The 16672-nt window shown below is 34.7% G+C and overlaps 1 protein-coding gene across 1 annotated transcript in view; it reads left to right on the top strand.

Annotated features, from left to right (window-relative positions):
• LOC134855574 (uncharacterized) overlaps positions 1-16608 on the top strand; it is a 31374-nt gene extending 14766 nt beyond the window's left edge. The window contains exons 2-5 of the mRNA XM_063872112.1: positions 5766-5889; positions 7370-7524; positions 11262-11395; positions 16338-16608. Of these exons, the coding sequence (XP_063728182.1) occupies positions 5766-5889; positions 7370-7524; positions 11262-11395; positions 16338-16607 (683 nt within the window). The 3' untranslated portion in view covers position 16608. The remainder of the gene's footprint in view (positions 1-5765; positions 5890-7369; positions 7525-11261; positions 11396-16337) is intronic.
• The last annotated feature ends 64 nt before the right edge of the window (positions 16609-16672 follow it).

Below are 16672 nucleotides of genomic sequence, written 5' to 3' on the forward strand. Positions count from 1 at the left end.
CACCAGAAAGCATTCGCGCTATCGCTCGAAACCCAAATATAGACTTACAATCAATAGGAATATACTCAAAATCAGATATTCAACATCACATTAGAACACAACAATTCCAAGACTTATTAACACAAATGGACACAATACAAAGACAATCAATTGACCAAAACTTACGCAAACTTGCCGAAACCGCAGGATTTGCTGACATCTATACGCAAGACTATAGCGGATATTTTAAAGACATTAAAGATTATATATATCTAAACGGTGAAAAATACCGTCCCCAAGATATATCACCTATCAATATTTTTAGCTTTGTTACACTCAAGAATGAAATTCTTGATTTTCTAGGATGGCCCTACTACATCTTAGAAAAACTGACTATTTTATACGCAATGTTTAACTTTATTGGATTTCTTTTTTCACTCTTAAAAGGAATCTATAACACATGTGCTATACACACACAAGTCAATAGACAAGCAAGTGTAGCACGCATACTATTTGCAGGATTTTTTGGAATCTTTTCTACATCTATAAACAAAATTCTTTTAGACGCACAAATAAAAGAATATAACACAAAAATAGCAACAAGACAGAACACATACGACGAAGAACATAACAATGTAGATACAACACCAACAGCACCACAGTTACCACCCCTACCACATAACCATCCATTATCCCTAGTCCCACGTAATTTTCGAAATTTAGCCATAACACATAATCAAAATTTTAGACCAACTATATCACAAAGTCCCATCCAACATATAATGCCACACCACTCACAAGATGACAATACTTATGAACAAATTATAGAACAACCCCATACCACCGCTTTTCAGTCTCAAAATAATAATTTTTTTAGCCCACGATGAGCCGACAACTTGGATCCCTACACCGTTCAAATTCCCACCCAACCAACCTCACTACTCCCATTACAATAATACCACTTTTTGCTTTCCCGCCACCCGATTTCCCAACCAGTAATGTAACATCAGGCATGAATTCCGATACTAATTCACACATCTCAGTTTTATACTCCACATCACAACTCAATAACCCGAATATTGAAACCCCCGATGAATTTGCCGACTCTGAACCATCTCCATCCAATAATTTTCCCACCAACCCCTCAATTTTTTCCCAACCCCCTTTTCAACCCATATTACCAAATAACCCTGACCCATCCAATTCTACACCCTCTTATGCTTCCCAAGTCACTCCAACCTATTCCTCACTTCACTCAGACCAATCATCTCATTCTCCAGATACCCCCCGAATCTCCCCAGAACTAGATAACTTCATTACCCTACAACAACAACCCTATCACCTTGACATCCCAACCATAAACCAAATCTCATCCACAATAGATTCATCCAACCCTCCTACCCCTACAGCCTCTTCAATTTATACTGAATCATTAGCACCATCATCCACATCTACTGAATCTTCACTCAGCACTAATAGAGCTTACCGCACTTTTAAAAGAAAGTTCCCCAACCATCCTTTCCCAGCGAAACCAGGAACAGCCCGTGAATATATCAACCATCCAAAACACACTAACACAAAAGAATTTTTAGCTATCACCTTACCCTCATTTCCACAATACACCTTAAACACCCCTCACGACACTAACGAGACACGTAACTTTGTAGACGAACACGTTTTAATGCCTACCCTTCCTTGGACCTCATATTATCATTTTACTAATCCCCTTTGCTTACCTTTATCTAGCACTCACATCGATATAGAACGAAATAAGGACATGCTATATCGACTCACTACACCACTAACATCTAGACAATTTACTTACATTGGATATAAAAAATCACTAAAAACACACACTGCACCCCGAGCAAATGAATTTACACTAGAATATTACGATCATAACATCATCAGAACTAACCAAGATCAATTCTTAGACGACGATCGCTTCGCTAACCCACAAATCACCGAGAAATTTTTCATTAAAGTACCATATGTATTTACACTAAATATCTTCGATCGCAAGTTTGACCACATTATTTCAGAAGCACTAACAGACACACAAGCCTACGAAAGTTTTAAAGAACGCTTCCAAATATTTTCACTAACCTTTCATTTCCTTGCACCACATGAAAGAGATTTGCACTGCTCACACGATATTATGTTGCGCACTAAACAAACACACACATATACTTATTATCGTTTTATCCAAAATCACTTCGACCTACACACTCCCTCCAGACAACCACACCATCGTTTTCAATTCATCAATTCCAAATACACCTCACCATTCTTTCTTAACTTCACATATTGTATTAAAGATATTAACCTTCATGGTATTCTTCGAAATTATGATCCCATAACCCAAATGTATATTTTTTGTCCCATCACCAAGACCTTCAACGCAGAAGAATCCCGACCCTTCCTTATCCCACACGAGTTTGTACAACCTATAGAAATCCCCATTTTAGAATTCATCCATAACACTAAATTCAATCACAAATTATATAATCTAATCCAAAACACACCTTATGAATTTGCAGTTGGCACTGAAGAACTAACCACCATTAAAGCACTTCAATTGCTTTGGCCAGTACTTCAAACTAAAAATATCATCCGCATTTTAGCTAAATTACTAACAACTTCAGATCTCATCCACGACATCTTCCCCCACGGTTTCTTCCCCGACGACTAACAGGTAAGTATGAATTATACATATTACTAACTAATTAAAATATTAGAAACTCACCATTCTTTATCCATGTTTTCTTTAGAATTTTAGCCTTCACCCAACGATCATCTGAAAAACTCACAAAGGAAAATAAACAATTGAAAACTTCTTCAAACTGTTTAAAACTCTATTAATTTTTTTTCATCAAATAATTAAATAAATATAATACCAATGCAGTAATTTAATTTATAAATTTTTCCCCCACAAGCAGTAAATCTAAAAAAAATGAAAATTTGTTTTTTCCCCCAACAACTAGCAGTAAAATTAAAAATTCTATGTAGTAAATTAATAAGAAGCAAATGCAGTACTAACCTTTTGATATTTTCATTCACTCGCACAAGAATTCTATCCAAACTCGCACAGCTCGCCCACGAAGAATTGTTTAAATAATGAACTTCAGTTTCAAGTTTTCACAACTCAACAACTCTAACACACGATAACAAGTTTCAAACTTTCCTTTAACCCGGTTGGAAAGGAATTATATACTAAACAAAACTAACCAATGCAGCTTACTAAACACCACAACACATAGCATAACAGCATGACTAAGAAAAGGAAACCAACGGTACCCAAACCGGATTAACCCAGTTTAAAACTGGATAATTTATTCTTTTGAAGACTATTATAAAGTCTAAGAAAGAAATAATAAAACACAAAAAGACAAACCCATACCACAAACAATTTGATTTTTGAAAAAAGGACACAACCAACAAAACATAAGAAAAACCACAACAAACCCAACATAAAACGTTGTCACATAACAGGACCTCTCACAAAAACCGCATGCAATCATACTCCCACTCCTGGCCTAACCCACCAGGAAGGACGTCCTGAGCATGCTCTATAGCCGGCCTAACCCACCGCGCTACATCCACGCTTTGTGACCACACTCCTATTTTTAATAAGAGCTACTCAAGGGTGAGTAACTCTTCAAAATAACTGAACTAAAACAAAAAGCTTTTGTGAAAACAACTAACTAAAATCATAATTAAAAGATATTAAACTAATAAAAGTTTTATAAAATGTAAATTACATTATGCAATACATAGATCAGAATACAACACTAAGGACGAACATCCAAAGACAAAACGACCCCACTACACTCGAGAAAGAATGGCCAACTACAATCGATATGCCGCTCACAATCACAACTCAAAGGATTTAGAGTACGACTTGACTTCGCAGAAAAGGACTTCATTGAACTAGACCAATGACCACCTCGATGTTCAAGTATACGTACAGATCCGAGTAACCAGGCATCCCCTCCATGCACAATCTCCACGCCATTCCTAGACAAGATCAAAACACAAAGAAGTTCTCATTAATGAAACAGAAAAACCTGACATAGCCAACCATTCTGAAATCAGATTTGAGTTTGTTGCAAAGACCCAGTCGTTGTCATGAGATGACACAACGATCGAACCTGGAACTTCTCTAACAAGAGAACCCAGAAGAAATATGATGTTCGCCAAATACCAACGTCCATCATCCATCCTTTGAATTGCAGAAAGACTATTCTAAAAAACTCTGTAAAACCCGGATGGGTGGAACCTGATCTAAACTACATTTTATGATTGGATAAATTAGATATTTTACCAATGTAAAGTATTTAATATTAACCAATCATGATCCATCTGACTAACAATCCACTTATTTGTAAGTGCTGAAATGACTTGTAATTTCAGCACTAGAGAGATTTGAATTTAACTTAGAAATTAGTTGACTCTCCAAGAAGACTTCAGCAACCGCAATAAACCAGTATACCCTAGATCTATTGAGCCTAGCAGAGACTAGTTAAACAACCTGAGACTAGATAGTATAAGAGTAAGATTAGGATCGGTATTAGACTAAGAAGTTGCACGAATCTATCCGGCCGAAAATAAGATAGCGTGACGAGCAGACGGTGTACCCTATCCGAAATTACTCTATGAGTTATACCCATCGGTCATAACTCACTTCAGCTGTAATATCAATTATTGTCAAAACTCAAGAAAATTCTGAGATAATGCTTGCTATGAAAACTTAAGATTTGCTGTCTATACAATAGAGAAATCACTCCCTGCTCAAGTAACTTATCAAGAAGTGTGAAAAAAGTGTTCATGAATTTTAATATTTTGGAAAATTACACCACAAAAAGAGAGAAAAACCTAGATCTAATTTCGATGAAAAATTTTTTTTTAAGTTTACTCAGCACAAGATTTGAGAAATGATTTCTCGCCTTTATAGACCTCTTTTCTTATATACTAGCTGGTAGACCCCCTTAACTTCGTAGATAAAGCTTTTTTTGATCGCTCAAAATTCATTTTAACAATGCGCTACTTCCTATAGGTCTAATGATAATAAATTATTTGTAGGTGAAATTGGAAAATTTTAGGTCCCGTTTTTTATTTTTATCTAATTATGCATAAATAGCAGAACCAGTTAAGTACATATTTTAGAGAGTTTTAGAATATTAAGATAATTCTATAATTTTCCGTTATTTCGCTATTATTTCACTGCTGTAATTTCACCGAGTGTTAACAATTTCATCACAGCTAAAAAAAAAAATACAAAGACTGATTGGTAATGGCAAGCAATGAGCAAACCTTGAATCAATCAATTTTTGTTTCTTAGAAAAAACGTTCTCTATTTTTTCTAGAAAAAACATTTGTCAAAAATGACTTAAATTGCTCTATAAATCAAATAATGCTCTCTTTCTTTTTTCTGCCCAAAAACAGTTTCGTGCCCCCTTCTCTAAAGTCTGCTGCTAGCCAAATAAACTAAGAAAAACACATTATTTTGAACATCATTTTTTAATGGTGGGCCAGAACTGTCAAAGAAAAGCTACCTGATTTTTGACCTTTTTGGAAAATTTGAGCAGCCAATGGGCCCAAGGGGAGGCACTCTTCTTGAATCAAGAAAATGTGCGGTCAAAAAGAAACAACTGTGGGATGTGATGCTAAAATTAACAAGATCAGCTCTCCTAAGTTAGCCATTTTTGCTGTATGCTGTAGTTAAATTTTCTAAATTACTAAATTTTAAAATTTTTCTAAATGATTTTTTGTGTTTTTATTGGCAGAATTTGTAGGAGCAACCGAGGTCATGGGTCCAATGGGGGTGCCAGACATGTGGCAATCTTTTTTGTATGTACTCCCCCATGATAACAGCACCATGTGGCAAGCAAGAACTTGTGCCGGCTTCAGGTAAGAACTATATTAAACTATTTGGGTAAGATTTACCTTAACAAACACTCAGGAATAATTTAACGGAAAAAAATCATAAATTCATTTTAGACAGAAATTGCGTGTTCTATATGGTTCAAAAATTCAGTCGTGTAAATTAACATGTTTTTCAAGTAACTTTTTAAGAAAATTTTGGAAACATTTGAAAAATGTGTGTTTCCAACTGAGCGTTTCCAGAGGTGTGGGTCCCCGTACCGAAAGAGTGCAGTTTTTACTTTATATCTAATCTAAATTTCTGGCAAGAATTTCTTGATGAAAAATTTAACTGAAGAAAGGATTTTCTTAAAAATGACTATTTCTCATCTTATTTCTGATTGGAAATGAGATCAATCTAAGCTATTTCTAGCAAGAAACAAATTCTCCTGATGGTATTCAATCTCCGACCTGCAATCGGATAAACGGATGTTTAAGAATAGTTTCGAATAATTTTAGCAGTCTAATGCAAAGCAACACTTGTTATAACAAGTGTTAATTTGCATTGTTTTCCTACGGCTATTGCGTATAATCGAAGCATGTTTTTCTCGCTGCGGTTAAGCAGGGAGCTAATTTCTGGTTGTTTTTTTTTCAGAAATTGTTCATTTCAAAACTAAGAAAAGAAGAATATCATTTCTGTACAGAAAATAATAGAGAAAACTTGACTAGATAATCTATATAACATTCTTTGCACTCACCCAGTTTTGAACTTCAAGTTTTAAAAATTTATTTAGTGTCATAATGCAAGGAAATTTTGCAAAGTGAAAGAACCAACACTTGTGAACAGTTTTGGTCCTCATAACTTGTATGTTTTACACTTTACATAGTAATATCCCGCATTTAGCCGTTAATACATGTAAGGACCATGAAAAAGGAAATTTTGATACGACAGAGGAAAATGAAAAAGAGCCAACATTTTATCTAGGGAAACAGCTTCTGTTGGGTACGGTTTCGAAACAAAATATAGCTTAAAAGACTTGCTGATTGCTCCGACTTTCGAAGAAAAAGCTAAATATTTTTTGCTTGAGGTTGAGTGGTCTTTTATTCAATCAACTTTCCACTTTCTAGTTCAGAATTTTTGACAAAAAATTTTATAATCATCTGAATGATAATGTTGACTGGAGCACAATTATAAACGTTTTTCTAACCATGATCATTTTTTGAAAAAATTATGGGAATTTTTCTGGCCAATTTGGTACAATTAGCGACCGTTATATTGTGTTCTTATTGTGTTCTCGCATCTCGCTCCAAATTGACTCAGACAATACATTTGGCGCTGGTATTAGGATATGATAAGCCAAAATATCCCTTCGCAATATTCATAGCGTATGTGGAATAAATTTTTAAAAAAATGAAATGAAAAAAGTATCAACTGTTTTTTTTTCTAATTGGGCTGATATTGCAGCCAGAACAATATACATACGAGCAGTCTTGTTTTACATCATGTGACATAATCTGTATGTTTTAGCAAACGTTATTGTTTCGTGGGTAATCTTATCAGGTCTAGAGGACACGAAGATTTTGAAGAAGCGCCAGATCAACATTATATTGACTTTATCAAACTGTTGAAACCATTATACACCTTAATCAATTGGTTCTCTATGTCATCATTAATGCCGCAAGGTAAGTTGTGCTGGTTTTTTATTCAATATTTGGCTTTTTGTAATATATTACGAGGAAAAATGCGTATTTTAAGAATTGTAAGCGGCTCCGCAAAACATTGAGAACAGAACTAATGCGGAATCCGCAATAATGTCAATTTTCTTGGTTCTTCTTTGCTGTTTTCGATTTGCGGAAATGGGAACGAAAACCATTTAAAACTGCTAATTTCCGAAGCAACTAGCTATTTTCGCTCATTGCAGAATTACGACAAGACCAAAGTGTCGACAAAAATTAGGTCTCATTTTTTGTGCGCGGATTCCACGTAAAGCTATATAGTGGAATCCACTTACATTTCGGTTAATCTAAAAACTTTTCTCTGGATTCCAGTGATCCACAGACCGTACTATGTGCCTATCCAGAGCTCAGTTTGGCCTCGTATAGTAAGAAAAGTAGGTTGTACCTCGCAAAACCCCCCTACTATTGCACCCTCGCATTTAAAATCCCCCACCCTCGCATTAAAAAAATTAGCCCAAGAGCTTCTATTGAGAAATCTAATTTTGGTGCATCTTGATTTGAATAAAAAGAAAGGAGAGATTGTTAGGTATAGGGTTCGAACTTCGATGGAAATTGCAAAAAAAACCTTGCTGACAGTTTAAATAAGTCTTTCATTTAAATCGGATTCAAGTCTTTGCCGTTTCTTTGTAGAAAAATAGCATTATTTACAGAAAAAAAGTCACACAAGCTGCAAACAGAAGTAAAACATGAATTTAACTTATTTGTTTTTAACAGTTGTCATCCGACCGAATTGGCAAATTAGAACTTATTTATCAATTGTTAAAAGCTCACTGCGTTGAGCTGGTCAGATGACCTTGCTTGATGGTCTGAAAGCATAACATTAAGATATATCGTTCAGAACATAAACAAAGACTTTACGGACTAGTTGTTTTATCTGTGCTCTCAGTTGGAGCTATTCATAGTTTACCAATCCGTTCGGATTCAATATCAATAGCGATCATACCATACGGTATGACATGGCGCAGCCAGCAGGATTTACACAAAACCTACTTAGCATTGATTCATTTTGGGAAAGAGCTTCAGTGGAACCGCCATTAGAATGCTCCAAGTGGGCCGCAATTGTCGAAAAGACAGTGTTCGCAAAAGACGGGATCGAAATTCGAAATATATTACATGACAAACTGGAACTCGTCGATCTAACAGAACCAGTTTTTGAAGTCGAAATAACAGGGAAAACCGAGGCACAACGGAAAAACAGAAAAATTAGAAACCAAGAAAAACCCGTCGGGTGGGAAAACCGATGCCTGAAAGCTCGCGAAAATGGCGTTTTGGGTAACTCAGTACCATGGGATGAAGCAGATGCGAAGGTGAGAAGTTATCTTTTCCTTTGTTTAGATACAGAAGGACAAAGGCAGGTTCAACAAAAACGCTCAGGGTTAAAAATACAATCTTCAAGAACAAAAGCACTAATGCGAGTGTTAGAAGATATTTTCATCACACAGAGTTTGCATTTGACCGAGACAAATTTATTTGCCGTAAACAGAAAAAAAATAATCGTTAGAAAAAATCCACGCTGACTTGGTAGAACTTGCATCACGAGCAGTCCGTGGAGACCGAGAGGATGAATGGGTTCGCGATATGTTCACAGCACACATGAACAACAAAAAATCGCAGAGGAACTAATAGCAGAAACACGCACGTCACAGGATGCATATAAATATGCTATCAGACGCGAAAAAGGTATCGAGGATAGCCGAACTATGAAATCAAATCCATTCCATCACCCATTCAAATAAAAATTAAGCCAATGAGGTGTATTCAACCTCGAGGCCGGGGTAAACAACCACAAATTTCCTACAATGATAGAGGCAAATGCTCGCGAGGAAGACAAATTGCACGCGGAAATCACAGCAGAAATTCACACAATAACTCGTCACAAAAACGATGTTATAAGTGCGGAAAAACTTTTGTATCTTTCCATTTTCGGACATGTCAAGCAAGAAACAAAATTTGTGCAAAATGTGCAAAACGGGGACATTTCGCAGTGGTCTGTAGATCGGAGAGTGCCATTCTCTTGTACAAAACAATAACGACGACCACCCTAGTGCTGATGATTATTAATCTGGAAACATAGAGGAGAATGACCCGGCCGAATTTACATCACAGAATGGCTTGGAGGAATTACAAAGAGACAACTTTTCCATGTTGGCAATCGCTGAAGCGTTCAAAATCAATAAATGCAATTGGAAACATCGTACAATCACCATCAAAGAAGTTTTCAATAGGATCGCCCAAAGATAAGACACGAAAAAGCCGCCACGACCAAAGAACAACAACATCAAAACCCGAACTCAAATCTAGCCTCAGTAGTCTTATCTCTGAAATGGGTTTTCATGAGAAATCGCCAGAATACAAAGCTTGTGTCCAATTTCTGGAAGCCATACGACCAAAAAGCGAAGAAGAAGACAATCAGAAAAGAGAGATTTCCCATTTGGTGTCCACTGCAGAAAGCCCACAGAAAACAGAAAACATGGAGGTTCTCGTCGTTACGAATTTTCAAAATAAGAAACTCACAAATTTAGACCACGACGACAGAAGAGATGACCTCGAGGAACACCAAGAACAACAGAACAAAGATGAACAGGACAACGAGGCCGTCGAACAACAAGAAGATAAAAAAGTAATCATTGGGACTTAAGAACTCAACACCGTCCTTGCGAAGAACTCCGGTCCTACTGGGACCTTAAAAAACTCAAAGTTCAATATTATGATTTTCATGAGAGTGACTAACAGCCGGCCGGATTGCCAAAGTAGAACCTCATTTAGATATTGTTATAAGCTCACTGCGTTGAGCTGGTCAGCTTACCTTGCCTGATGGTTTGAAAGCATAACATTAAGAGATGTCGTTCAGAACATAAATAAAGACTTTACAAACTAGATGTTTTATCTGTGCTCTCAGTTGGAGCTAATCCTAGTTTACCAATCTGTTCGGATTCAATATCAATAGCGATGATACCATACGGTATGACATGGCGCAACCAGCAGGAGTTACAAAAAACCCACTTAGCCTTGATCCATTTTGGGAAAGAGCTTCAGCGGAACCGCCATTAGAATGGTCCAAGTGGGCTGCAATTGTCGAAATGGCAGTATTCGCAAAAGACAGGATCGAAGTTCCAAATTTATTACATGACAAACAGGAACTCGTCGATCTAACAGAACCAGTTTTTGAAGTCGAAATAACAGGGAAAACCGAGGCAAACAGCAGTAAAACATGAATATAACTTATAATGTTTTTGGTAATGTAGAGAATCGCGCTGTTATCTTCGTATCATAGCGTATTGGATATCTGAGAAGGAAAGTTAGGAGCAATTGAGGATCTTGTCAATAATTCACATCTGGTACCTTGTAACGATTTAACCCTTTTAAGAAAGAATTTAACGGCTAAGTGTACTTACGGTTTATATCTTGTAACAAATTGGCCGCTTACATTTTTTTGGTTTTTAGCTGTAAAAATTACAAACAATCGGTGAAATTAAAGCGGTGAAATACTATCGAATTGACGAATTTTTAAAAAAATAATTTTTAAAAGTTTGTACACCACTGGGTCTGCTATTTATGCATATATGGATATAATGAACCCTTTCAAGCCAAATATTTATGCATATATTTATGCATATTTGCCTCTCTTTTGCAAAGGAAGGCAGATAGACGAGATCCGCAGTTTATTTTCATTTTTTCTTCAGAGGTGGGGTCGTGCTGTTTCAATCAAATGACTGTCTATCATAAGTTTGGAACCAAAAATGGAATGTCACCGATCGAATATGTTCACTCTGTCACAAACTTCAGTGCCGAAGGAAAACAGTTGAACTTGATACATGTGAGATTGTTATTATTTTTTTCTTATTAAACTACCTACTGGTATGTGGTCTAACAAATAGCTTTCAAAAAAATCAAAAAGTCATCTCATTTAGAACAAGACATGTATATGTTAAACGGGCCTTTTTTATTTCAAAATTATCTTTAAGTTACTGCAAGATAATGATAATTTGACGATCATGCAAAATCTTACAAGGACTTTGCAAGATGAACAAACAAGAATGCTTTGATGAAGTATAAGTTGACAACCAGAAAAACTTATAAAACGTATAATTGAGGATGTTGGATATAGTCACAAATAATACCAGTTTGATTTTGTCGAAATTACCCCAAGATGACTGTAAAAAGTTTTACGATATTACGAGGCCAAACTGTGTATTTTGAGAACTGAAAAAGAATTCCGCAACAAACTGAAAACAGTTGTTTTCAACAACGCTAGTTTTTTATCTTCTTTGCTGTTTTGCAATCCACAAAATAATATCTAAAGCACGGAAGGCGGAAAATTTTGTCCACAAACAAATAATATTATGTGAGTCTAGTAAAATTACGCTGTCGCGGGATCCACAACTGCAAGCGCAAACTGCAAAATGTAAGCGTAAGCCGCGGTTTGTGAGCAGAATCATCAAATTGCAAGCGAAATCCGCAAACTGTAAACGTAATTCCCAGTTTGTAAGGAGAATCTGCGGATTGTAGCAAAGTCTGCTGAATCCTTTCACAGTTGCTAATCCATTTGGACTTGCAGAATCAGGAATAACTAGCTATTTTCGCCCTGTGAAGCATCGGCGACAAAAAATGTGGTGAAAAAAAATCACTTTATGCGTATTTGAGCGCAGTGTGCACGGAAGTTTTTTTCTTTGAACCTACCTACAATTTGGAGCAATTTAAAATATTAGTCTATGGATTCCAGTGACGTAGAACAGCACTGTAACCATAAAACAAATCAAACAATTAGTTTTTTCAAATTTTTTGAAGAAAATTTTTGAGTTTTCGAAATTTTTGATTCATAAAAAAGGCGTTACAAAATTCCAAATCTCATTTAATTCTAATAAAGCAAAAGCAAACAGCTTATTGATAAGTATGCTCGCTGGCTTTATTCCTTCAAAATTAAATGTAAAATCTAAATTTTCACACCGTTTTTTTCTCGATTTGGGAAAAAGTTTGGAAAATTTTTATTGTGATAATAATCACGTCTAAAAGGGTTTTAATATGATATATCTCAATCCAGTCCGATGATTAATTGCGATACGTGAATTTGTGATGAAAAAAAAAGAAAAAACACACCGTTTAGACTTGATTGGATAAAACTACACATGTTTCTTAGGATAATTGTCTGATTGGTTAAACCAACATATCTGAGCTGAAGGAAAACCTCACAACTAAACTAAAAGTATTTTGTTTTCTATTCAGCTACTCCTTTTCTCAACATACTCCTCCAATAAAAAAAACGTCAGCTACTTATTATTTTTTTCTCTGTACGAAACATGATCTCTTGTACTCAGTGGAAGTCTCACTCAATATGTTCAAATTACAAGTTCGCAAGACATGATTTGGTGTCTTCCGACCTGAAACAGATCTCCCAATTCAAGTCTGGCACATGAAGGAACTAATGAGAAGAGATTTCTACTAGCATCAAAAAAACTCAAGGCCGAACTGCAAAAAACTAAATTAGATCAATGCAAATAATTGAGGAATATTCTAAGCATGTTGGAATGAACAATCCCGAGATTTTTGGTTCTAGATATATGGCCTAATCATTCAACGACTTCTTTTCTTTGGGAGGAGATGGGGTCATTCGAAAATCATTAGTTCAGAAAAAAAGGCAAAACATAATAAGAAATCCGCAATTGTTTTAAATTTTACAATTGATTTGATGAATTTGTTGAAAACATTGAAACAATATTTTGCATCTGGCTTAAAAAGTTTGCAAAATTGAAACTTTTCTTACACCCTAAAAAACAATTGAAGTCGTTTTCGTCTCTTGTTCAAAACATAATAAGTTTTTTGCTTCTTCTTCAAATACTTCAAAGTTTTCCCATGCTGTTGAACAACTTGACTGGTTTTTTCTTCAAACTTGAAAATCAATCAATCGGGACTCCACAGATCCAGTTGTACTTTTTTGTCCAGTTGATGAGAGTGAAAACACTTCTAGTACAGTTTTAATAATTGCATTTGTTTGTTTTAAAAGAAGACACCAAAAATGTAGTCAAGTTTGTGGAGAAAAGGTGCACTCAAAAAAGTCAACCACTTTATTCTAAAAATTTTTGTGCAGTTCAACCTTTCCTCGGTGATTGCTTGTGTTTGTATTCAGTTTGAAGCAAATTTGAAACTTAATAGAAAAAATGTAGTTTTTTCATGAATAACAATGAACCAATCAGATTTCCACTGAAGAAAATGACTTTTTTAATATCAAATTCACAAAAAAAGTTAAATACTTTTTGATTATTTCCTAATTCATTTAATATCTAAACACATAACTAGTGAGCCGGAAAAAGTTTAGCAGACAAACATTTCCTTGTTATCGTTGAACATTTCGTACCTAAAGTTCAGCTCAAGAATTTTTCTGAACAAGTTTTATGAAAATGATTAAGTTTCTTAAAAAAGCAACGCCCATATCTTTCCCCTCTTTACGTAAGAAAACCTGAGCAACCTGAGCAAGGAAAAATCTTGGGTTTCTATGTCTTTTTTCTAAAAACTCTTTGGAAACAGAAATTTATATTTTTTCCTTATTGCATATTAGCTGCCATCTATAAAAATGACATATACATAGAAATGAAGAGATTTACAAAAAAATATTGCCTAATTAGTCTCCATTCTGAAAACTTCGTTCAAAACAATCCACAAACGAACTTACCTCCTAACCTATATGGTGATCAAGATGACTCGTACTGTTGAGTTTTTCAACTTTCTTGGAATCTCAAAAAATATATATATTTTTTCAATTCTCATCATGTGATCAGTTCGCTCTTTTATTCAAAATATTAAAAGGGGAGAATTACTAAAAACCCTAAAAGGGGAGAATTACAGTGAATCGTGCTTTCAACTATTCAAGACGAATGAAATGGAACAAATTGAGAAACAACAGCAAGTCTGTCTTGGCAAAAAAAGAAGGAGAAGCAACGTCGGCAATAAGAAAGACTGTCATTCAAAATGCTGAGAACGTTGAACTTCATCCTATATTGGAACTCAATGCTCGTAAAGAGTCAACAAGGGATCAAATTCTTGCCATCTATAATAAAACAATGATAAATCAGCTTTCAATAGAAGCTGACAATCAAGAAAAACAATATTGAAAGCCAACTTACATTCAAATTTGGTTGTTTATTGCAAACAATAATCCAGCTATTAAGCAAGTAGCCTATCTAAACTAAACTTTAAGAAGATTCAAGAAGCAACACATAACCTTCTTGAAAAAAATCAAGTATAAAAAATTAAGTTGAAGAGTTTTTGGATGAAAATTTTTCATTAATAGTTCAAGCACTTGCAAACAGTAGTAATAATACTTTCGACGCTAACTTTTTTTGTTTGACTGAGACTTTTTCACCTTAAAAATAAAAGTCTTGACCAAAAAATTCACAATATGAGTTCAGTTGTGAAACGAAATAAAGCGCAGAAAGCATTAAGTTTCTGAAACCACATCACATTACTGAAAACTCAAGAAAATGTATAATGTAGAAACAAAACAAAATCAAACATGTTAGATCAAAGTTTTGATTGAACTTCATTCACTAGTTATTTTCCATAATTTTTCATTCTTTTTCAGATAAACAAGTCACCATTTCTTGATTTTGGTCTAATTTTGAGAACAAAAAATGAACAAGCAAGCTTTTTTCAACCAAAAACGTTAGACCACAAATAATGACTGGGATGGTTCGAGTTATATATCATTTTGAATTAATTGCAGTCTGCATTCAAACGATTTTATGAAAATTTCAAAAACTTTTCTTCGTGTTGAGACAAACAAATTGAAATTAATTGATTTTTAGTCGTTATTTGAGCAAATAAAGCAAGCGAGCAAGAATGACACAATGAAAATGATTTTGAAAACTTGATTCAATGCTTCCTTCACAGCATCTTTTTGTATAAAACTATTCAGCAGAAAACTTTGATTTTTTTCTTTTTTTTATTGTTTTTTTTTCATGTTGTTTTTTGTTTGTGGATGATGACTACCTTACTAACTGTTCCCGCATTTGGTTAGATCTCTCATCACTTTATGCACAAAAAACATATAGTATTTTTTCTGTTTTTTTTTAAAGAAAGGTCGAAACAGTCTCTTTAATTGCTCAGAAACCTACTATCCTTCCTTGACCTGATTTGCGTTTCAATTAAACAGATTTTTTTCTGTTCAGTATCCTAATAAATTTTAAATGTTTTATCACAATCGGACTGGCTAGAGCGATAAAAAAAAGATATGGATCGATAAAACGTTAAATTCGAGAAAAACACATCTGGTGTTTTTCAAAAGTTGACAATTGTTCGATTCTAAAAACTGATGTCATATTAAGTTCTTTGAATTTTAGCACTGAGTTCAACACTGAGTTACTATTGTTCAATGGTTTTGTTGACGAAGGGAGTGCAGTTGCAGAAATGTAAAAGTTTTTTTTCAAATTTGAAATAAGAGTTTATGACAGTGAAATCAGAAAATCATTTGTAATCAATGTCCACAAAATTTTTAGATAAGTCAAAACTCTAAAAAAAAACGTTGAAAAAAAATTTGAACCCATTTGCAGGCAAATGGGTTCAAATTAAACCCAAGACTAAAGAAACTGAATATTCTTCTCATTCAAGAAACAGAATTTTTTCCAAATCTTTTCAGTAATCCTGTTATTATTTGGAAATCTGAAAAAAAATGCATATAAGTTGAAGAAAATGGGATTTTTGCACAATCAAGGAAAAACAAAGTTATGAAAATTTTTGGAACCGACGTAAAGTTACCGATGTTTCAGGCACAATACAACAAATTCTTTTGTGTAAACATAATACAAGGTGTGGGTTTTGGCAGCGGCCGGATGAAATTTCGGGGCAAAATTCACAACGCAGTTTTCGTTTTGACTCCAAACGACAATGGATTGATTCACTTTTTTCCACCCGAACGAATCAAGGAGCAGCTGAATTATGATTGGTTCAAGCAAAACGTGATTTGCGAAGAACAATCTTGGATTTGTATAAGGTATCCTCCACGACAGTTAGCCTCCAACTCTTCTGCTTCAACTTAAACTCAAGAGTTTTGATAACAGTAGCTGTTATGTAGATTCTTTTTGCAAAAACGTTAATCAATGTT

This window comes from Symsagittifera roscoffensis, chromosome 10, assembly GCF_963678635.1.
Source record: "Symsagittifera roscoffensis chromosome 10, txSymRosc1.1, whole genome shotgun sequence".
NCBI lineage: Eukaryota > Metazoa > Xenacoelomorpha > Acoela > Convolutidae > Symsagittifera > Symsagittifera roscoffensis.